Source organism: Herpailurus yagouaroundi, unplaced genomic scaffold, assembly GCF_014898765.1.
Source record: "Herpailurus yagouaroundi ecotype Mexico unplaced genomic scaffold, PumYag 197, whole genome shotgun sequence".
NCBI classification, from domain to species: Eukaryota; Metazoa; Chordata; class Mammalia; order Carnivora; family Felidae; genus Herpailurus; species Herpailurus yagouaroundi.
In genome coordinates this window covers 14,495,312-14,518,261 of record NW_024412428.1, presented here as the reverse complement: position 1 = coordinate 14,518,261, position 22,950 = coordinate 14,495,312, and the positions used below count along the sequence as shown (strand labels likewise).

General features: G+C 38.0%; 1 protein-coding gene across 3 annotated transcripts in view; it reads left to right on the top strand.

Moving 5' to 3' along the window:
- SOHLH2 (spermatogenesis and oogenesis specific basic helix-loop-helix 2) overlaps positions 1-22,950 on the top strand; it is a 53,955-nt gene that overhangs the window by 901 nt on the left and 30,104 nt on the right. For all 3 annotated transcript variants that reach the window (XM_040448202.1, XM_040448203.1, XM_040448201.1), the window contains exon 2: positions 12,052-12,266. In XM_040448202.1, the coding sequence (XP_040304136.1) occupies positions 12,052-12,266 (215 nt within the window). The remainder of the gene's footprint in view (positions 1-12,051; positions 12,267-22,950) is intronic.

The following is a 22,950-nucleotide window of genomic DNA, read 5'->3' as shown; positions in this document are numbered from 1 at the left end:
TCCGCACAGCTTGGCAGGCTTTTTTCAGTTTGCTTACGGGCACGGGGTCCAAAAAGTCCTCGCACGTCCTTCCTCAGGCTTCCACCCAAACAGGCAGTTGTGCCTGGAAACCAAAGCCGTTGGCGGGAAAAGGCATCTGTGCTGTTCACACGTCCTCCCACCTCCAGGGGACTCAAAAAGCCCGCTGGCCTCTTTTGAAGGCACCTGATTTATCTTCCCCTTAGCAGAAAGAAGCACAGGATCATTTCCGTGACTGTTGTAGATAGAAAATGAAAGGTGATGATAAGCTTTCTAGAAGGAAGGCATAAAACCTCACCCACCCCAGAGAGCAAGGCAAGCTGGTGTTGGCTTTCTTGTTTGACGTATCTTGGTAGAGAAATAGGAGAGGCAAGCCTCTTGGGCTGCCTGAAGTTTTTTAGCCCTTAGAATGTTCTGCATACTTAAATCTCCTCTGCTTTAAGCACAAGCTTTCTGAAATTACCACTTTGAAGTGGACCGGTTTAATAGGTTTTCTTAATTATTTCAGAATGGAGGCACCTCTTTAAACTCAAAGAAAAAATAGTATTTTAAGGTGTGGGATTAGGCAAAGCTACACAAAATGGAACTCTGAGTGAAATATCTGATTATCTAATAGTGCATGAACAATCTCGGCTTCCTACCCTTAAGAAAGTCTGAAGCCCCAACTGAATCTTTTGTTTGCATTTGAAGAGCAGCTTGATCAGTTTCTCCAGCTAGAGCTGTTTAAATCCTTTGACTCTTGGGGAAACTCGAGGCCAACAATTGCCCTGTGAGAGCGTTGGCCCATGCAGCTGCTGCTGATTGTCAGCACTGCTCCTGGCGATAAGAGTGACATAAATAACAACTCACTAAAATGTAGGAGTGATTTGCTTTAAGCACTTCAGCACCTGCTGTTACTAATTAAGGGTTTAGCCTGCCACACACTGCAAATGGAAATCCAGTGTTTTCAACATTGTAGAGACTAGAGTGCCCTGAGTGGTACTGTGATTTAGAAATCAAACTGAGTGGATAAAGACCAGTGGTGATGATGATGTCCAAATCTAAAAACTGCCCACACTTCAGAGATCTACACCAAGGTGTTAGTAGTATTTATCCCCAAGTGGTGAAATTACAAATGCTTTTTATTTCCTCGTTAGGCTTTAAAAAATTTTTTTCCTATCTTTCCCAATGAATATGTATTCCTTTTTTTTTTTTTTTAAATAAAAGGTGTAGTAATCAATTCAAATAGAAAAAAAAATCCCACCACACGAAGTCAAACATCCGTTGAAGTTGTGATACTCAGGTGAAAATCTTGGATGTATTAGAAAAGGCAGTTTCCCAAAGCAGAATATACTAGAAAGTTTTGTTCATTTCCCTTTTATTATTCCTATCAGTGGATTTTTCTCATCACCTGTGTTCATATTATACTGCCAACAAGATATTTTTAACTTAATGAATATTCAGATTTAAGTTGATTAGAAGCTATTCAGTTAATTCGAGTTACCTTGGGATAGTGGACTAGGGCAGTGTTCTAATTTGTCTGATTATTAACATTCCACGTGTGCTATGGCGTTGATTTTGTAGGGCAGAGGAGGAAGTTTTTGGCAGGAGAGCAAGTCCCTTCTTTCTACAGCTGCTTTTTTTTTTTTTTAAGTTTATTTATTTTGAGAGAGAGAGAGAGAGAGAGAGAGAGAGAGAGAGAGAGTGGGGGAGGGTAGGAGGGGCAGAGTGAGAAGGAGAGAGAATCCCAGACACTGGGATTCTGTTTAGTGCAGAGCCTGATGGGAGGCTCTAACTCACGTACCATGAGATCATGGCCTGAGCCAAAGTCGGATGCTGAACCTACTGAGCCACCCAGGCACCCCTCCAGAGCTGCTGTTACTCTGTGAAATGCCTTGCACCATGGCACAGAACTATAGACTCCTGTGCAAAACAGCCTGTTACTGGTACTGCACCTTCTCATCCCTTTCTGGATTTTTCCTACTTCCTCTCAGATTTCTCTCCAGTACCTGTGTCCTGCCCTTCAGAGCTTACTCTTGACTTCTCCATAATACTAGCTGAGAGATTCTGGGGGAGTTGGACACTGAGCCTCCGCAGGGAATATTGCAGTCAAGAAGCATCAGAGCTAGTAGGAAAGGGTTTAAGTTAGCAGCTGGTTTTTGTTATTCAAGGCTTACCTTTTATTTACTGTGGGCCCTGTGTCCCCTTCTCTATGGCTAAAGTAATGCAAAGACCCATTTGATTTAGGGCTGTCTTCAGACACATTTTCTTTTCCCCTTCTACTTCCTTCCCCATCATATTGATTTGATGTTGTTTCTGCTCAGGTTTGATATTATTGAGAAAACATGGCAATACCACCTACAGGGCATCGTACCAACATTTCTTCCTATAGCAGTCAGGATTTAAGTATTTTCAACTCCCAGATGAGGATCACTAGTGTCTTACTCAAAACCACTAGTAAGTGGCTGACCTAGGCAACAGACCCTGGTCTATGTGCATGGAAAGCCTTTGCCCTCTTCCCACACTGCATCCAGCTGTTTAAAGAGAATCAGTAGTAGCTTTGGTGGAACTGAGACGCATTCTTCCTGTGCTCCAAAGAATGAAAGCTATTCTTAGTAGCAGAAAAAAAGGATTACTAGAATGTCAGCCCCATGAAGGCAGGACTTTCTCTGTCCTCTTTGCCTTCCCAGTACAGCATCTGCCTTGTAGTAAGGGCTCAAAAAACATCTGTGGAGAGAATAAATAGATATCAGTCAAACTTAAGCAGATGCAAAGTGTTGGGTGTTTTAAAGGAAAGAGAAAATAAATCTTGGTAGAAAGCTTTACAAGTTATTCATAGCCCAGGATACCTTGTTTTATATGTGTTATTTTAGTGTAATTATTATTAGCTCCCCCTTTCATTCTCAAAAGTATCTCAATTTGGAAGGTTAATTAAATGATTAGTTTTGGACGTTCATAGGTTTAGTTAACCAGGTGAATTAAAAAACAAAACTATAATCCTTTTATGACCACTTGTTAATGAGCATTTCAATTCTTGGCATTTTGTTCACAAGGGAATATATTGATGGAAGCAATCCTGTGCTACCATGGAGCTTCACAAACAATCCGCACACAAAAGCATCACAGTGGTTTTTTTTGAGTCCCACGTTGCTCCTAAAGCGCTATTGGAAATGCGAGATGTTTATAAAATGAAAAGGAAACGCACTAAAGGGTCGTGATATTTTCTACTGTAGAAATTCCCAATTTCAAAGCTCATTTGAAAGTGTTTTGCTGTCTTCTTAGATCATAGGGCATTTGAGGGCAGTGGAAAGAAATAAGGCTGGTGACATGGGTTGATATTAAGCTATTGAAAGGCTGTGCTAAGGAGTTTGAATTCTTACCCTGTTTGAAACAGGGTGGGGCAGGTAAATCAGATTGACTCCTGATGAGGAATGGAGTGCACATGTCAACTTCCTGGTCTGACCCTGACCCAGAGCAGGAGATACTTAAACATGTGCTGATACCTTCAGCAAGAAAAAATCATGGGGGAAAAAAAAAAAAAAAGGTGTGTGTGTGGCAGGGGGAGCAGGGAGCAGGTATTCCAAATTAGAGGTCCAAGAGTAACCTAACCAAATGTAATGCATAGTCCTTCTTGGGATCTTGGTTTGAACAAAGCAGCTTGTCTCTGACCATTAAGAAAAAAAATCCACAGGAAAACTTGAAACTTAGAAAGCAGATGGAATGAAATTGCCACTAAAAGAAAAGTAGAAAAACCACAGCTTAAAAGACCTAAAGAAGAAGGGCAAAGGCAAAAACAATACTAATGGTAGCTCTGGCTGAATGTTAGAAGAAACAGATGAAATTGACCAGAGGGTGCTCACCTGGTGATAAATTAGCTGTATGCAGAGCACCTGGGCCACGTGGGCCTTGGCATTTCTTTACCCCTTGACTCTCCCAGTTCACACCTACTTCATCCTAAACAGAATGGACGACATGTGGCCCCTGGGTTCCTGGTGTTGGTCATTTCCAGATCTTTATAACTGACAAGGAGGCAGCTCTGCCCAGGAGGGAAATAAACTATTGTTGCTTGGCCTTCAGAGTAATGCCTGCCATTATTATTATTTTGACAATTAGCTGGTCCCAGCCTCTCTGCTCTCCAGCCTTGCTTCCACTGTCCTGCCCACTTAACACCGAACCCCAGTCAGTTGCCCCGTCAAAGGAGGCAGCCGCTGAGATTACTTATAGACATTGACTTAGTCCTTGATTCATATTTATGTTCAAATAACCAAGGATCTCCAGACATTAACAGAACTAGACACAAATGCAGCCACTGGACACAACTATTCCAGAGACAAGTTCGTGAGAGGATATAACAAACTTAAAATTCTAATTTGTATTCTCCGTGAGGATATCACATCCTAAAAATAGCAGGATATGAAGAATTACCAAAAATGAAAAATCTTAGAAGGGAGCAATTCACATTAAACGAACTGAAATTATAACAATCTTTGGGAGGAATTAAGACTGAGCTGGTGATATGAAAAATAAAGTTAAGGGACTGTCTCTGAGAGAAGCTGAGCCATGAAGGATCAATTGTGGATGTCCTGCATCTAGGAGCGATGAAGACAGGAGGAAATAGAGAAACAGAAGGAAACTTCCAAAGCCAAAGATCCACTGAGTGCCAGGTAGGATGAATAAGATCGATACCCAGACACATCCTCACAAACTATCAGAACCCACAGCATAATGAGAAAAGCACTGAAAGGAAAGCAAAGCAGCTTATTTTTACTAACAACTGGATGCCAGAAGAAAATGGACCAATAGCTTCAAGGTTCAGAAGCAGGGGATTTTGACCTTGGAAGTATTTACCAGGTAGGGGTGTCTGGGTGCCTCAGTCGGTTAAGTGTCCGACTTCGGCTCAGGTCACGATCTCGCGGTCCGTGAGTTCGAGCCCCGTGTCAGGCTCTGTGCTGACAGCCTGGAGCCTGTTTCAGATTCTGTGTCTCCCTCTCTCTGACCCTCCCCCGTTCATGCTGTCTCTCCCTGTCTCAAAAATAAATAAACGTAAAAAAAAAAAAAAAAAAGAAGTATTTATTAGGTAAAACTGGCACTGAATTGTGGGCCCAAATGCCACTATTAAGTAATAGAAATAAGGGCCTTAACTCCCAAAGTATTGTAGGAACAGCAGGAGGGGAAAAAGGAAAATTCCATCAGCCTAACAGAAGGCATAAGGAAAAAGAAACAAAATTACTATGGATGGGAAATGTGAAATAACAAATGAAGGGAATAAGACCACTTCAGGTTAAGTTATAAATGTTTCACAATTAATGTTATTACTTGATATTAATGTACATTAGTTAATGCCATTAATGAAATTAATTAAATTCCTATATTAAAACTAAAGTCACATATCATGAAAAGAAACCTAAAAAATCAGATATATTCTATTTACAAAATTCACACATAATCAAAATGATATATAGAAAAGCTCAAAATAAAGAGATATGAAAAACTACTGTATACCAGAAAAAAATTTCAAGTAGAAAACATTAAAAAGGACAAAGAATATTTCATATATATAGTTTTCTGTCCATATAATGGACATAATTATCAATATATGATATTCTTGATATAGTATTTAAAATATGCTATATAACATGTTATTTAATATATATTAAATATTATGTTTTATGTGAATATAATTATCATGAATCTTTATATATCTAACCCCAAATTAGAGTCTGTAGTTGGAGTAATTGATAAATTCACAAACCATAATTAGAAAGGAGAGATGTTGATACATGCCATAAACTGAAACTTCAAGTAGACCTAAAGTAAGAAAGAAAACAATTAACAAGTTCTGTGCCCAGCAGAAAATACACATTATTTTCAAGTATCCATGGAACATTAACAAAAAATGACTATGTATTACGCCACAAAGAAAATAAATTCTAAGAAGTAGTCATGCAGGATACATTCACTGTTGACAATGCACTGAAAGAGGAAATTTTGTCAATAGACAAAAAATTAAGAACCAAAACCAAAAATATCATAATCTTGAAAATTAAAAACATTTTTATATAGATGTTTAATGCAACTCCTAGGTTAAAATGGAAGTATAAAGTGAAATTACATACTGGCAATGAATGAACACAAACGTAATATACATGAAAATCTGTGGGGTACAGTAGAATGCCACTTGGAGGACTGTGCCATCCAAAAGCACTTTATGCAGTGATGACAATGTTCTATGTCTGATATGGCAGCCATTTGTCATACATGGATATGGAGCACTTGAAATGAGGCTAGTGTAACTGAAGTGAGTTTCAAACTTTAATTTTAGTTAACATAAGTGTAAATAAATTGCCACATGTGGCTATCATTTGGACCCCGCAGTTCTATAGTCTCTAATAAAGCATTACCATAAAAAAGAAGATAGAAAAGATTTAATTATATATTAATTTCCAGTTAGCAAGAATAAGTCAATACAAATAGTAAGCATTATACACATTTAAAAATTAATATATTTGAAAAGATAGATAAAATAGAATTAAAAAATATATGAACAAAATTCACTTAAGGGAGAAAATTTAAATTTACTGGTAGTCATTAAGGAACTGTAAAAGATACTCTAAAACTCATCTCTCTAAATGGCCTCAGGCCCAGATTCTGCAGACATGTTTACCTAAATTTCAAGAAGCAGATAATTCGGTTTTATAAAATATTCAAGACCATAAAATAATATTGAAGCTTTCTGTTTTACTCTTCAAAGCTGGCATAATCCTGATGATACCCAACCCAGATAAGACAATATAATGAAACAAAATTGTATCCTATTTTGCTCATGAATATAGATGGAAAAATTTTAAATAATACGAATGAATTTAGTCTATTACACATTATGTATAGGTTTATCCCAGCAAGGCGATGATGGCTTGTCATTAGGAAATCTGTTAATGTAACTCACTACCTAACAGAATAAAGGAGAAAAAATATGATCATGTTGATATTAAAATATTTGATAAATTTCAACACCCATTTCTGATTTAAAATTCTTATCCTCCAAGTAGAAAGAAACTTCTTTAACTTGGTAGAGGGTAGTGACCAGAAACCTTCTGCATCATATTTAGTGGTAAAAACATTTCAAATATTGCCACTAAACTCAGGAACAAAGTAAGAATACCCAGTGTTACTCCTTGTATTCACCATTGTTTTGGATTTCTAGCCAGTGCTTTAAGATCAGTGAATAAAAAGCATAAATTCTGGGTGTAGAGACAAAAATGTCATTTTTGAAGACTGAATGATTATTTATATTCCTAGAAAATTCAGAAGAATCAACTAAAGTATATTGAAACTAAAGAGAGAGTACCATAAGGTTCTTGAAGCAGATTCCTCATACAGAAGTCAGTAGCTCTGTCTGTGTTGGCTATAATCAATCAGAAAATACAGTGAGAAAAGCTATCCCCTTTACAATGACTCCTCAACTTTCAAATATCTAGCAATAAACATGAGGACATGTGCAGAATCTGTATGAAGTTTACATTTAAAAAAGACCTGAGTTCTCTAAGTCCTACTTCCTAAATAGGGAGATTTAATACTGGATTGATATTCCCTAATTAATCTGTCAAATAAATGCAGCCACAATCAACATTTTAACAGGCTTCTTTTTGGAACTTGACAACCTGATGCTAAAATTCTATTGGAGGAGAAATTGTGGGAAATATCTAAGAACCAAATTGAAGGATAGCAAGGAGGGAACGATAAGCTGTATCAAATATAAAAGATATAAAAAGCTAGTAATTAGTGTTGTATTAATTAGGAATAGGCAAATAGATCAGTGGGTCAGAATGAAGCCCAGAAAATTGTACATGCATATATATAAAGGTGGCATTTGAAAATACTGGGAGAAGGTTACTCTATTCAGTAAGGCTACTTGGGTAATTAGCCCTGCATTTGAAAGAGATGAAATTAGATACATCACCAAATAAATTCCATATGAGATAAAAAGCAAAATGCAAAAAAAAAAAAAAAAAAAAACACCATAGAAGTATTAGAACACACTATGAAAACATATTTTAATAATGTAAATAGAGATGGCTTTGAAAGCAAGATGAAATTCACCAAGCCCATAAAGGAAACAGTAGGTGGCTGTTACTAAATATTAAACATTTATTTGTGACAGACCTTGTAATCAAAGTTAAAAGCCATGACAAATAGAAAAAAGTAGTTAACATATCCAGAATATATAAACTATGGAGCAATAAGAAGAAGATAAACAACAAATAGGAACCTAGAAAAAGATAATAAGTAGACAAGCATAATAAATAGAATATGCAATAAATAGAAGTGGAAATTGCCACGATAATGAAAAGATACCCAACTTCACAGTTAATCAGAAAAACGCAAACAAAAAGGAAGATTGGGGTTTTTTTTCCTCATAATATTGGCAAAAATGAAGAAAATTAATAAATAGTCTTATTAAGGATTGGGGAAATGGTACTCCTGTACACTCTTGGGGATTTTTCTGTCTTTTGGGAAGAACAATTTGGCAGTATCTAAGTTGAGAAACAAAAGCAAAAAATTACCTTTTAATCTTATAGTTTTGGCACTAGGACTTAGACTTACTTGTACAAAGATGTATTTATTCCTCCATTTATTTTCCTTTAAAAATAAACTTTTATTGAGACATGATTCATAACCATGCAATTCACCCATTTAAAGTATACACTTCCAGGGTTGCTATTCAGAGAATTGGACGAACATCACCACAGTAAGTGTTGGTACATCTTCTTCATCCCAAAAAGAAACTCTGTACCCATTAACAATCACTCCAACCTCCGTATCCCCCCCGGTAAGCACTAAAGTACTTGTCTCTATGGATTTGTCTACTCTGGACATTTCATGTGAATAGAATCATGGTCTTTTCTTATAGCCTCCTTTTACTTACCATAAAGTTTTCAGGCTTCACCCATATTGTGGAATGTATTAGCGCCTCATTCCTTTTTATTAAAATTGGGGTATAATATACATAACATACTTTTTACCACTACCCATTTTCAGAACTTCTAAAAAATCATTCAAAACAATGCTGTATTTCATTAAACACTCACTCTTCATTTTCCCCTGCCCCCAGCCCGTGGTAACCATTATTCTATATTCTGTCTCTTTGAATTTACCTATTTTAGGGATATCATACAAATGAAATAATTCAACATTTCTGCTTTTTTGTCTGCCTTTTCTCACTTAGCATAATGGTTTCAAGGTTCACTCACGTTGTAGCATGTATCAGAATTCAGTTCCTTTTTAAGGCTGAATAATATTCCATTCTTTGTACATGCCACACTTTTCTTTTTCATTCTTTTAAACAGTAATCTTGTTTATTTCTTTGATTCAGTCCTGCCCGTTATTCATATTAGATCCGTCATAAGTTGTCCACGGTTTACTTTGAATTTAATGAGACTAAAAATACATATGTACACAAAGGTGTTCATTACAGCATTATAGCAATAATGGTTTGATAAGTTACTATCCTCATAAATGAGGAAGATTGGATCAAGATGACAGATGAGTACACGTTCTCCTTCTGCTCCAGATCCCAACAAATGATAGAAAACGTGTATTTAAGAGAATAAATCTTTAACAGCCTGGGAAGTGAAAATGTTCCCAGTGAACTGGAATTTCTGAGGAATTGTTGAACTACAGTGAGAAAAGAAACTCACTTTTAAAAATACCTCCTTTATGAAAAAAAGGTATATACGTGTTATATGATTAACATAGAATTCATCTGGAAGGTTGGGAATGCAAGCTGGTGCAGCCACTCTGGAAAACAGTATGGAGGCTTCTCAAAAAACTAAAAATAGAACTACCCTACGACCCAGCAATCGCACTACTAGGCATTTATCCATGGGATACAGGTGTGCTGTTGTGAAGGGACACATGTAACCCCATGTTTATAGCAGCACTATCAACAGTAGCCAAAGTATGGAAAGAGCCCACATGTCCATCGATGGATGAATGGATAAAGAAGATGTGGTATATATATACCATGGAGTATTACTCGGCAATCAAAAAGAATGAAATCTTGTCATTTGCAACTACATGGATGGAACTGGAGGGTATTATGCTAAGTGAAATTAGTCAGAGAAAGACAAAAATCATATGACTTCACTCATATGAGGACTTTGAGAGACAAAACAGATGAACATGAGGGAAGGGAAACAAAAATAATATAAAAACATGGAGGGGGACAAAACAGAAGAGACTCATAAATATGGAGAACAAACTGAGGGTTACTGGAGGGGTTGTGGGAGGGGGGATGGGCTAAATGGGTAAGGGGCACTAAGGAATCTACTCCTGAAATCATTGTTGCACTATATGCTAACTAATTTGGATGTAACTTTTAACAAATAATAAAATTTAAAAAAAAAACAGGGAAAAAATAAAAAGAAAAAAAAGAATTCATCTGGAAGGATATAGACAAAATCATTGACAGTGGTTGCTTCTGAGGAGGAGATTAAATTAGGATATGAGAGAGGGATAAAAGAAGACTCACTTTTTTCTTTTCTTTTCTTTTCTTTTTTTAACAGAAGGAAGAAAATTAGAAGGCAGAAATAAGAAGGGCCAAAGTTTTACTTACTTTAAACCTGACTAGTTTCTTGCACCTCCTAAGTTCCCTTCAGCAGCCCCTGGGAAACCAGGTGAAGGAGAGGGGATACTCCACGAGCATCCTGCTCTGAAGGGTTGTATCTTTGGCAAGCTGCCTTTCTCTGTCTCTGTCTCTCTCTCTCTCTCTCTCTCTCTCTCTCTTTATTTATTTATTTATTTATTTATTTATTTATTTATTTAACATTTATTTATCCTTGAGAGACCAAGAGAGACAGAGCGTGAGCTAGGGAAGGGCAGAGAGGGCGAGGAAGACACAGAATCTGAAGCAAGTTCCAGGCTCCGAGCTGTCCGTGCAGAGCCCGACGTGGGGATTGAACTCATGAATGGTGAGATCATGACCTGAGCCAAGGTCGGATGCTTAACTGACTGAGACACCCAGGCGCCCTAAGCTGCCTTTCTCTTCCTAGGTATTTCCAACTCCTTCACCCACTTCTTTCGGCTTCAATTCTGGTCAGCTCCCAAATCTGTTTTCTCATGCGGACCTGTGGCCTGCCGTTTCCAAGTGTCTGCTGTTTCCACTAATTTAAGCATCGCCCTTCTTTGACAGTTTTAGTGGATTATGTTCAATAGCTGTAGAAAATAAAACATAGGAAAATAAAAGGTGAAGATGGAAATTATATTTTTCTTGATTGAGTGTGCTTGAAAATAACCCCCAAAGGAAAGAAAGATGCTTTTTGGCTCTAAAATAATGAAGTTTGAATGGCATGTATATTCCATTTACAGAAAAGACTGTGAGTATCTCTTGGAATTTAGGAATTTAAATCTTACTTTGTTCTCTGGAATGTGTGTTTCATTAAAACAAGTGCTTTAAGAGAATCACCAGTTTTTTTCTCATTAGTAAACACTTTCCAGCAGGATGAGTGACTGGGAAACTGGGCCTTAAGAATCCTGTCTATTGTTCCTAGAATGAAAAAGAAACTGGGAGGAAAATCACAGTAGAATAGTTATTTGTAGGCAGAGCTTTTAAAAATGGCATGACCTTCGGGGCACCTGGCTGGCTCAGTTGGTTAAGCATCAGACTTTGGCTCAGGTCATGATCTCATGGTTCATGGGTTTGAGCCCTGCTTCGGGCTCTGGGCTGACAGTTCAGAGCCTGGAGCTGCTTCAGATTCTGTGTCTCCCTCTCTCTGCCCCTTCCTCGCTCTCTTTCTCTCTCTCAAAAATAAATAAACATTTAAAAACCTTAAAAAAAAATAGCATGACCATTAGATCTATTCACTACCCTAAGTACTGAGGACAAGAAACTACTAGTTCCTGTCCCTGAGGTGCTTATCGTTGACCATTCAGTCTGTTTGTATAGTCAGTCATGGTATTATTTGTCACCTTTATTTTATCCTCTCATACATGGCATCTTCTCTGTGCTCAGATATGAATTATGTGGTACTTCTGCTTTTTTTCCTTCTCTTTCAGGCAAAAATAGACCTCTTATTAGTTGGAGATGTCACTGTTCAGTACCTGGCTGATATTGCACAGAAATCCTTTTCACATATTGCAAAAGTCTCCATAACCATCAGAGATGTGGAGGGGGCAGCAGCACTTCTGGAGAATTGCCCATTTGACATGGTTTTCTTGAAGACGACTTCTTTACCAACTGCTGATGAGCTGGAAGCTGCCAAATTAATTAGGTGAACTTCAAAAACGTTTAAATTTTTAAAATTAAAAAAAAAATTTTTTTTTGAGAGGGAGAGAGAAAGAGAGTGTGTGCACAAGTGGGGAACGGGAAGACAGAAGGAGAGAGAAAATCCCAAGCAGGTTCTGCACCATCAGGTTCTGCACCATCAGCACAGAGCCGGATATGGGGCTTGAACTCATGAACTGTGAGATCATGACCTGAGCCAAGATCAGGAGTCAGATGCTTAACCAACTGTGCCACCCAAGTGCCCTTAGAAACCCATTTCTATAAAAAACAACAACAACAAACCTTTAAAGATGGTACTGTTTATGCTTTAATTTTTAAGATGAGAGATACTTTCATGGGAAGAATAGGTATACATAATATTGTTTTTATTGCCAGTTTGGCATACTATTATAACAATTATCATTTTAATTTAAAAAGTAATTGATGTGGGGGAGCGTAGGTGGCTCAGTCAGTTAAGTGTCCACCTTTGACTCCTGTCTTTTGAGCCCCATGTCAGGCTCTGTGCTGACAGCTCAGAGCCTGGAGCCTGCTTCTGATTCTGTGTCTCCTCTCCCTGCTCCTCCCTGACTTGCACTCTGTCCCTCTTTCTCTCAAAAATAAATAAACATTAAAAAAAGGTAAAACAACAGCAAAAAAAAAGTGATGTGGGTGAATGTGAGAATTAACTGGTCATTGAAATTTATTTGGTACATAGTACTTACCTTAATCCCATAGGTACTCCTTTTGAATAACTATGTCATTTAAAATGACACATCCGGGGTGCCTGGGTGGCTCAGTCAGTTGAGCATCCAGCTTCGGCTCAGGTCATGATCTCACAGTTTGTGGGTTTGAGCCCTGCATCAGGCTCTGTGCTGACTGCTTGCTCAGAGCCTGGAGGCTGCTTCAGATTCTGTGTCTCCTTCTCTCTCTGCCCCTCCCCCACTCACGCTTTGTCTCACTCTGTTTCTCAAAAATAAATAAATGTAAAAAAAAAAAATTAAAAAAAAATGACACATCTTTTCGGAGTTCATTAATTTTTATGGCAGATACTAAGGTGAGTACTCTTAGCTCTGTGTTACATTAGCGATGGACTCAAAGTGTCTCCTTCAAGAGATGTCCTAATGTGGAAAAGCCTCAAAACTCTTTGGATCCGTAGAGTCCAGATCAATATCACCTCCAATATTTTTGTTTCATCTTGTAGCTCCATAGATGTTCTGGTTCTGTTTGACCCACTCTACTTTAGAGATCTGGAGTCTGGTGGTGGGAGAGTTAGGTGCTTCCTTGCCTGACTACATAGGATTTTGAGCCATTCTGGATGTTTTTAAACAAGGTTAGGTCAAAATTTCGTTCCCCTTCTACGAGAAGATTTGATAGAGAAAATGTAATTGCAGATAATATTGGAATATACAAGGACTTGTAATAATTGCTGGACAGGCCTTTCAAGACTAAAGGAGAATGTTCAGAGTCAATATTATCCCTGAATAAAAAGGAGCAAGTGTATTGTGTTAGGGGACAAGAAAAGTTGGAATGGGAAGAGGTCCAAGTAATGAGTTCCTTGTTAAAGAGAGAGGTGGAGCGGGGCGCCTGGGTGGCGCAGTCGGTTAAGCGTCCGACTTCAGCCAGGTCACGATCTCGCGGTCCGTGAGTTCGAGCCCCGCATCAGGCTCTGGGCTGATGGCTCAGAGCCTGGAGCCTGTTTCACATTCTGTGTCTCCCTCTCTCTCTGCCCCTCCCCTGTTCATGCTCTGTCTCTCTCTGTCCCAAAAATAAATAAACGTTGAAAAAAAAAATAAAAAAAAAAGAGAGAGGTGGAGAGACGGATACAGCTCTTGAGGTTTCTTAGATTATCTACTGCATTTGTTTTGGCTTTCTCCTGGGAGTACGAACTCTAGACAAACCAGGCAGGCTACCTCAAAGTGGATTTCATTTCCAAGACATGTTGTGAACTGTCCTTCTTCTGAAGATAAACCTATTTTATTATATACCTTTAAAAAATGACTCCTATGAATAGAATTCCCCTGGCTGGGACCTCATCATAATATTGCATTTATTACAGTATTTCAGCATTTTTACAACAGTGTTATGGGGAGGTGGAACAGGTTTCTTCATCCCTACTTTACAAACAACTAAGGGTGAAGTGGTTTACCTAAGACCATATGGCTTGTTTTTACAAAACTCTGAGGAGAAGTCTTTTCTCTTCATGTTCCTTATAAAAGTCTATAATTACTTGGCTAGTGTGTTGAAGCCCCTTCTTCTACACCTGAGATTCAATATATGCCAAACTTTGTATAAACTAAAAATACATGTCATTTTACAAGAGCACTGGACAAATCAGTGTGGCTGGTCTCTCTCCTCATTCCAAGAGTGGGAACCTAGCCAGGTCCCTCTGTGGTAAAGGCTTCATATTTGCTCAGTATTGAAGCTACATTTTGAACAGGATGAGAATAAAGTTCTATTTAAGAACAAGTTTTATGTCCAGTTGTAATTATTAAAAGGTAGAAGATTGGAGGAGAGAACATATTCACCGTGTGGATTCTCCCTATTGCTGGTTTCTTTGCTCTGAATAACACAGCTAAAGATTTCTCAGCAGGGAAAAAAGAAGGCATTAAATATATAGACATGCCAAAATAGTATATTTACCATATGGTTCTACTATTTTGCTATAGAAACATTTGTTTGAAAAGAAAAAAAGGATCATTTGAAAACACCTGGATTTGTTTTTCTTGTCTCTTGTTCCGCTATTCCCAATATCTAGTATAGATTTTGACTAATAGCAAGTATTCAGTACCTTGCTGTGGGTATGAGTGAGTGATTGTGTGGATGAATAGAAGAAATGCCATTCAGGGCAGACACTTCTAGCTTTTGTGTTCCTCCCTAAAAAATGGACAGTTTTCTTTGTGAAATCTTTGCCTTTCATGATACTGACCTCAGAGGCTAGGAATGTCTCTGGAATTCCCTTTCTTGCCCTAAGATCTGTTATGAGTTTATTACTTATGAATTATTTAAACCCTTGTGGAGCATGTTTATATTTTTGAACCTGTGGTTTTTCTTAGAGTAATGAGTCCTATAAACATACTATCCCATTTGTAAGGCATTTAAGCCTTTATCTTTCCTAAAACACTGTATATTTTGAGTTTGGGCTGACATTTAATGACTAAACCAAAATAAAATGTCTTGTTTAGCTTTTCTTCTGCGGTATTTTAGATTTTCCCCCCTTAGATCCTTGTTGTTGTAATACCTCAAAATCTGGATGGATTTGGCAAGATATATGACTATTCATCTTACTTTTTTCTCTCCGGGTACTTTATGTGTTTTACCAGTTAATGAGGAGCTTAATATAGAGTAGAAGTGTCCACCTTTATTTGCAGTATTAAAGCCCGTGATCACAAATCTATTTATCTATAAGGCATATGGATTTCTATTAAAAATAAGAATGAAGCATGTAGCCTATTAGCTATAGTGTTAGGCTTATTTTAGAATAAAATGTAAGCAGCCTGTTTAATAAGATTCTTAAATTTATTCTTACAGAGGAATGATATTTTCAGCTTGAAGCTAATCAGGGATCAATTTTAATCATTCATAAAAAATATTGGTACTTCACAGACTGACATTCTCAAGAATTATGGCACATCTCAATTACAGGTTAACATTCTTAATAGTACTCCCCAGTTGGCTTTCATTTTATAAATACATTTTTATTGAGCTGGTTTAACTCAAATACTACCTGTTGATAAAACGTATTTAAAAAACACTTTTTAATGTTTATTCATTTTTGAGAGAGAGAGAGAGTGCGAGCAGGGGAGAGGCAGAGAGAGAGGGAGACACAGAATCTGAAGCAGGCTCCAGGCTCTGAGCTGTCAGCACAGAGCCCATCACGGGGCTGGAACCCACAAACTGTGGGATCGTGACCTGAGCTGAAGTCAGACGCTTAACCAATTGAGCCACCCACGTACCCCAGCATTGATAAAATATTTTAAGATAGTTTTAGGGTTCATATGCTTAGCTTCAGAATTCTAAAATTGAACCACACTCAAAGAGCAGATACTTAATAATTCAGACACATCCTGATACTTTATCTTCCAAAGGCAGGTATGGAAAATTAAAATATCTTTTAAACTCATCAACAATGTATGGATCCTGTCTGAAATTGTGATTTTCCATTCCATGAAATGTCTCTGCAGTTTTTAGAATTCTGTGGTTCTCGTGAGCTCCAAGCAGTCCAGCAGTAGCAAAGGAATGAGGTTCCATCTGCTCAGTCTACAAATCAAGTTTGGCTCTGACTTTATCTTTCCCATGTAGTTTCAATTGTCTGATCAGTTGACTTATTAATTCACTAAGAAATCTTAGTGAGCCACAGGGGTCTAACAAGTTGTGCTTTTGTGTCCGTAATTCCAAAACATCTTTGACTTGACAGTGCAACTCAGTAAGTCTCATTAGTCAGTTGGCATGACCTACCCTGCTGAATGCTTGATAATAAACAAAATAACAACAAAACATGAAAGTAGTTTTACTAAAAACATTATTCTATAATTGATGGTTGAGTATAAGTAGGAATTGCAGAAAATTCTAGGTCTTAATATGCTTAACATCAGGTCATGTGGTGACCCTGACTTAGGATGGTCACAGCAGGAACTCTTCTGAAGAATAACATAATGGGAAGAGAGCACACCAGCCTTTACTATTGACCAGAATAAATTCTCAGAACTCAACTACATGTTATCACAGGTACCCTACTAGTAGTGAGTGAACTTAAGTGTTTTCACATGTATAGTAAAGCTCTCAGTTTTCTCACTGAAACTGTTTTAATTAATGGTCATTAGCAAAGAACGTTATTTGTTGCAAGTCCCAAATAGACCAGCCAAGTTAATTTGGCTGCATTTGGCCCACAGACAGCATAATGGATAACTGTACTCAAGGAGACCACTACCCAAAAATGACACTGGCTTTTGTCCCTTGGAGTCCTTTTGACTCTAAAGTAAATGAGTTTAGAAATTTTCCCTGGCTTCATAGGGACTTATAAGACACCATTGGTTCTCTTATTGATGATAGATTTCAGAGGCCAGGACTTTCCTGAGGCTCTTTAGTCAGTTGAGTGTACAGCTCAGCTCAAGACATTTTATATGATCCCCCCCCCCCCCCCCCCCCGCTACCAGGGACCAGACCCGGGTATAGTGGCAAGACTAGGGAACTGTACTGCTGCATTTTGAACTTATAACTGCCTTCAGTTTCAGAGAATACCTGAGACAGGCATAGGAAGGGACACTAGAATATCAACATCCAATCTTGTATGTAGACTATGGTCTCAGGAACCATCATGACATTTAAACAGTATATTGTATGAAATACAATGAGGAGAAATGGATTGTCCCCTAATGAATTGCAAATGTTTAAAACCCAAGAGACTTCAACTGAGAAGGTACTTATAAGGTCTCAGAATCTGCAATTTGATTTTGGCATATGAAAGAAGTGCTGTTAATTGGGGTGGATGAAAGAGATGTTTGCCTTGTTTTTGTGTTGCTTTGTTTTAAGGAACATTGATTCATTAGGAAGAGGACTTTTTTTTCTTTTTCCTTTTTTTTTTTTTTTCTTGGTGATCCTGGAAACTAGAAACTCTTTTAGCTTATCGATCTGTAGAGAATGTGAATGAGCAGCTGAGCTCCACACCAGTGTGTCGGATTCTGGGAATTCTATTGATTAGTGGAGCTCCTGTACAGCATCACAATTAGCGTTTCGCTAGCAGGGGAAGTATTTGAGTTGGTAATTGATTCTGTGCTAATGACAAAAATCCAGGAATTCCAACTCTGATGTAAAGCTTGAAGTTTGAAAGTCATCATGAGGGCATTATATATATTCATATATCCAAATCTAACTTATTTTAATGCCAATAAAATCAATTTGTAAAATGAAAAAATAGACATAGAATATTTCTTTTAAAAATTTAATGTTTATTTTTATTTTTAAGAGAAAGACAGAGTGTGAGTTGGGGAGGGGCAGAGAGAGAGAGGGAGCCACAGAATCCAAAGCAGGCTCCAGGCTCTGAGCTGTCAGCACAGACCTCGATGCCTGGCTTGAACCCATGAACTATGAGATCGACATAGAATATTTCTAAAAGCTAATAATCTGTTTTATTTAAAATTCTCTAATTCTAAAGTGTGCTTATAATTTACTTTTTGTGAAACAACAAGTAATTTTTATTCCAAAAGTTGAGCTAAACTACCTTGTAAGTTTCTTTCTGTGGTCCTGTTTGTTCAGTCCATCTTTCCCCTCCACTTCTGTTTCCTCATCCAGTAATCATACCTCCATTATGCCCCACTTAAAAATATACATGAAATACTTACACTGTGGCGAGCAACATTCTTGTCATCCACCATGCCAGCATGCCCTCCTATACCAGTATGCTCATGTGCCTTTCCTATTTCCATGTCCAGTCTGCCAGTCTAATCCTATTCTCCCTCCCATGTATGCCTATTTGATGGTATTATTTCTGCCTGAGCTTCTCATTTCTTCTTAGAAATGTGTATTCTCTCCTTTTTTCTCTTTTAGCCCAAACTCCTCAGAATTCACAGAGCAGAATCAAGCCTGAAGAGACCTCAGTTGTGTGAATGTCACATGTTAGCACTAAGCCTTCTTGTCACATGTTAGCACTAATAATTAGTAAATATTCAGAATTATTTATTTATAACAATTTTTTTAAGTTTTAAATGTATTTTGAGACATAGTGAGGAGGGGAGGGGCAGAGAGAGAGGGAGAGAGAATATCCCAGGCAGGCTTTGCACTATCAGCACAGAGCCTGATACAAGGCTCAAACTCATTAGCCATGAGATTATGACCTGAGCTGAAACCAAGAGTTGGATGCTTAACTGACTGAGCCACCCAGGTGCGCCAGAAATACTTATTTTTTTATAGAAAGTTCTCAGGTATGTCTTTTTTCTGCCATCAGTTCTTGCCTGGATAACTGCAATATGGTCTCTCAAATTCACCCCGTGCCACCACATAGGACGCACTCTGCCTGTCTGTCCCATCATAGAGTGGCCTTTTTAAAATGCAAATACAATCATGCCAGTAACTTAATATCTGGTATTTTAATATTTTGGGACATTTGAATACCAAATGTCTAATTTGGCCCAAAGGCCTATGTACCCCTCTGGTTTCATCATATGTGTCCCTCCCTCAGATGCTCTGTACCATATTGGGCATTTTCACTTTCTCAAACTTACCTCTTCTCTATACCCCAGGCCTCTTCCCAGGGCTTGTTCTGTTTGTCCCGAATGTACTTTACTGCTTCTCTGAGTCTGCTCTCTCCCCTTAAACAAAAGTTAGCCTTTTGTGTGGCTAACTCCTAGTCAGCCACAGAGGCATTCCTGCCTGGAAGCCTGAGGCTGCAAAGTAGGTTAGTTCTCAAGTAGGTACTCCCACCAGCCCCTAAGGCTTTCCTTCACAGCACTGGGCACATATTTGACTACTTCATTAATTATCTACAGTGATTTCTTCAATGTCTGACCCCTTCAAGAAACTATTAACTCTATCAGAGCAGAGACCTTGTTTTCCTGTTTATGATATCCCCCAGAGCCTAGCACAGAGTCTGGCATATACAGGGCTCTCAATATATATATGACTCAGATATATAAATCTCATATACAGGGGTGCCTGGGTGGCTCAGTCGGTTGTGCGACCGACTTCAGTTCAGGTCATGATCTCAGGGTTTGTGAGTTCGAGCCCCGTGTTGGGCTCTGGGCTGACAGCTCAGAGCCTGGAGCCTGCTTCCGATTCTGTGTCTTCCTCTCTCTCTGCCCCTCCCCCACTCATGCTCTGTCTCTCTCTGTCTCAGAAATAAATAAACATTAAAAAAAATTAAAAAAAATAAATCTCATATACAGTTGACCCTTGAACAACATGGGGTTTAGGAGCATGAATGCCTTGCACAGTCGAAAAGCCATGTATAGCTTCTTTTTGTGGGGGGTATTTTTTTTTATTGTGGTAAAATCACATAACACAAATTTTACTATCTTGTCCATTTTTAAAAATGTTTCTTTATTTTGAGAGCATGAGCAGGGGAGGGACAGAGAGAGAGGAAGAGAGAGAATCCTAATAAGGCCCTTCAGTGCGAGTGTGGAACCCCATGCAGGGCTCGAACCTACCGAATCGTGACCTGCACCGAAATCAAGAGTCAGATGCTTAACCCATTGAGCCACCTAGGTGCCTCCCATCTTGTCCATTTTTAAGTGTTCAGTGCAGTAGTGTTAAGTGTATTCACATTGTTGTGAAATATATCTCCAGAACTTTTTCATTTTGTAAATCATAAATTCTATTCCTATTAAACAAGTATTCCTTTACCCCTCCCAACATCTTTCAGTAACCACCATTTTACTTTCTATTTCTATGAATTTGACTACTTCAGATACCTCAGATAAATGAAATTATATAGTATTTTTGTGTGTGTGACTGGCTTATTTTACTTAACATAATGTCTTAAAGGTTCACCCATATGGTAGCATTTAACAGATTGTTCCTTTTTAAGGCTGAGTAATATATTCCATTGTATGTATATAACACTGTAATGGTTAATTTTTATTTTTATTTTTTTAAGGTTTATTTATTTTTGAGGAAGAAGAGACAGAGTGCTAGTGGGGGATGGGCAGAAAGAGAGGGAGACATAGAATCTGAACCAGGATTCTGAGCTTTCAGCACATAGCCTGATGCAGGACCTGAACCCACAAACCACGAGATCATGACCTGAGTCAAAGTTGGACACTTAACCGACTGAGCCACCCAGTTGCCCCTGTGATGGTTAATTTTTATGTGTCAACTTGATTGGGTCATGGGATGCCTAGATATTTGGCAAAACATTCCTCTGGATGTGTCTGTAAGGATGTTTCTGAAATATTTTCACACCATGTTCACAGCACTATTCATAGTAGTCGAGAGGTAGAAGCAACCCAAATGTCCATAGACAGATGAATGAATAAATAAAATGTGGCTATATTAATCAGGATTCTTCAGAGAAACAGAGCTGGTAGGATGCTGATCAGTCTATCATCTATCCATTTATCTAGAGATAGGGAAGAAGTTGGTTTCTTTTAAGGAAGTGGCTCATGCGATTATGGAAGCCAAGATGTCCCAAGATCTGTAATTGGCAAGCCAGAGACCCAGGAGAGCCAACGTGTAGTTCCAGTCCAAATCTAAAGGTCTGAGGATCAGGAAAGCTGATGGTATAAATTTCATTTGAAAAGTTGGCAGGTTCAAGACCTAAGAAGAGCCGATATTTCAGTCTGAATCTGAAGGCTGGAAAAGGCCAAGGTCTCAGCTCAGTAGTCAGGCTGGAGGAGTTCTCAGACTTTTTATTCTACTTAGGTCTTCAATTAATTAGATGAAACCCACCCACTTTAAGAATGGCAGTCTCCTTTATTCAGTTTTTCTCAATTCAAGTGTGGTTCTCATCCGTGTGTAACTTTCGACTCTCCCCCAAAATTTAACTACTAATAGCCTGCTGTTGATCAGAAGCCTTACTGATAATTTGGCAATTAATACATATTTTGTATGTTATATGTATTATATACTGTATTCTTGCAATAAACTAAGCCAGAGAAAAGAAAAGGTTACTAAGAAAATCATAAGGAAAAAAATACATTTACTACTGTATTATACTTTATCCAAAAAAATCCACATACATGTGGCCTGGCATAGTTCAAACCCATGCTGTTCAAGGATCAACTGTAATGTAATTTGGAGCATGGCATAATGTGCCTTTATTTTCAAATGCGTATATAAGATAATATACAATATTATATAGTGGGGGTTCTTCCAGGTCCTGTCTTAAGGGAATAAATAATAACCACACATAACTACATATTAATATAATAAGTGATACTTTTAAGTATTATAGAATATTTTTTCTTAGGCAGTTTAGCTTAGCAGTTTAGTTCTCTGTACTTATTTTTAATTTTTTTAATGTTTATTTACTTTTAAGAGAGAGAGAGACAGAACGTGAGCAGGGGAGGGGCAGAGAGAGGGGGAGACGCAGAATCTGCTTCAGAGCCTGACGCAGGGCTTGAACTCATAAACTGCAGGACCATGACCTGAGCTGAAGTCAGATGTTTAACTGACTGAGCCACCCAGGCGCCACTAGCTGTTCTCTTTAGTCTGTCTCACAGTAATAGTCTCCTTGGAAAATAATTTCCTTTTATTCAAAGCCAAAGTTCAGTACCCATTAAATTATCAGAAATTCCAACTTCCTGAACTCCTAAGTATAGTTTATTGTAATACCACATTTCTTGTATTTATTGTTTTTTTTTTCAAGCATATAAAAGTATAATGAACTTGCCTGTACCCATAATGCAGCTTTAACAGTTATCAACACATGGCCAATCTGGTTTCATCTCTGGCCCTTCCAGTTCTCCCACCCCTGCTGAACTGGTGAACTATTTGAAAGCAAATCTAAGATATCATTTTCTTTCATCCATAAATACTTTAATAAATACCTCTAAAAGATACGGACTCTTTTAAAAAAATAACCGCAATAACAATACACACCTGAAAATTAATAACAGTTTTTTAATTTTGTCAAATATCCAGTGTTCAAGTTTCTGTGTTTATGATTTTTTATTTTTTTTAAAGTTTTTATTTAAGTAAGCTCTACCCCCAATATGGGGCTTGAACTCATGACCTTGAGATCAAGAGTTGCATGCCCCTCT